The sequence below is a fragment of the Fistularia commersonii genome, chromosome 35 (assembly GCF_037954325.1).
Source record: "Fistularia commersonii isolate RoL2024-O1a breed Wild chromosome 35, RoL_Fcom_v1.0, whole genome shotgun sequence".
In the NCBI taxonomy this organism is placed as follows: Eukaryota; Metazoa; Chordata; class Actinopteri; order Syngnathiformes; family Fistulariidae; genus Fistularia; species Fistularia commersonii.
The window spans coordinates 1,426,255-1,427,500 of NC_141318.1; the positions used below are offsets into that span (position 1 = coordinate 1,426,255).

General features: G+C 53.6%; 1 protein-coding gene across 2 annotated transcripts in view; it reads left to right on the top strand.

The window, feature by feature from the left end:
* Positions 1-599: 599 nt before the first annotated feature.
* LOC147213693 (rho GTPase-activating protein 7) overlaps positions 600-1,246 on the top strand; it is a 36,366-nt gene continuing 35,719 nt past the window's right edge. For both annotated transcript variants that reach the window (XM_086142163.1, XM_086142164.1), the window contains exon 1: positions 600-797. In XM_086142163.1, the coding sequence (XP_085998289.1) occupies positions 785-797 (13 nt within the window). In that variant the 5' untranslated portion in view covers positions 600-784. The remainder of the gene's footprint in view (positions 798-1,246) is intronic.

Below are 1,246 nucleotides of genomic sequence, written 5' to 3' on the forward strand. Positions count from 1 at the left end.
TTAGCTTTTAGCATCCTGGCCTCCGGACAGTCAGAACTAAATCATCCCCGAAGACATGAAATCTCCCCCCTGGGTACCCACACCTTCTCAATCTCTCAACAGACTGTGAAAACCTTCATTACCGGGGAGTTCTTCACACTTAAGGGCCCGTAACCAAACGCCGGGGCGCTAAACGGGGAAGCCATTAATGCTAATACCTGCCGCCGAGGCCGGGTGAAACCCTCCGCGACCCGCCGGTGATTAAGGCGGCGGCGAGAATATTGAATCCTTCCGACCACCGGGGGGGTTTTCTGGTTCGGCGAATCCATCGCTGGATGGACTCATGGATTCCTTCCAGAAGGGGGCGCCACCTTCCACCCCATCCACCCTATTTTTCTTATCTTGTTCCATCTCTTCAGAAGAAAAAGAGCTCCTCAGACAGGCGCTCGAGTGTCTGGAGTGTTTCCTTCTGGTTATTTTTAGAAGCAGCACCACCACCTTCCGCCGTCCACCCCCCTCCTGGTGTTCAGATGGTCTGGTCCAGACCAGAGGAAGAGGAGTGGCGGAGGAAGTCTCTAACAATGACTTCATTACATGACGTCCAACATGAGCGTCCACCACTGGGCTCTGCTGTTTCTGGATACACGCTGGATCTACTTCTTCTCCTCTTCTTCTTCTTCTTCTTCTTCTTTTGTTTTTTTCTGGTTGTTCCTCGCCGGTTCTTCGCACCCAACATGGAAGTTCTCTGAGAGGTAGTTTCAGGAGGAATTCGAAATAGTCCCGATCCCTTCGACACCTCTAAAGGATGCTGATCACGAGTGAGTACTCGTTGTGTGTGTGTGTGTGTGTGTGTGTATGTGTGTGTGTGTGTCGGGTCGATTGCAAGAGTCTTCTGTCCGCTGTCGCCGCGGTGACAAGTGACAACCGGCGCTCAATGAACGCTAAAAAAACTAGCAAACGATTGCTTCATCCGTTAGCGGAGTAGCCTGGTGAAGACCCTTTGGTTCCTCGGGTTCCTCGGGGTTCCTCAGGTTCCTCGGGGTTCCTCAGGTTCCTCAGGTTCCTCAGGTTCCTCGGGTTCCTCGGGGTTTCTCAGGGTTCCTCAGGTTCCTCGGGGTTCCTCAGGTTCCTCAGGTTCCTCGGGGTTCCTCAGGTTCCTCAGGTTCCTCGGGTTCCTCAGGGTTCCTCAGGTTCCTCAGGGTTCCTCAGGTTCCTCGGGGTTCCTCGGGTTATTCAGGGTTCCTCAGGTTCCTCAGGTTCCTCAGGT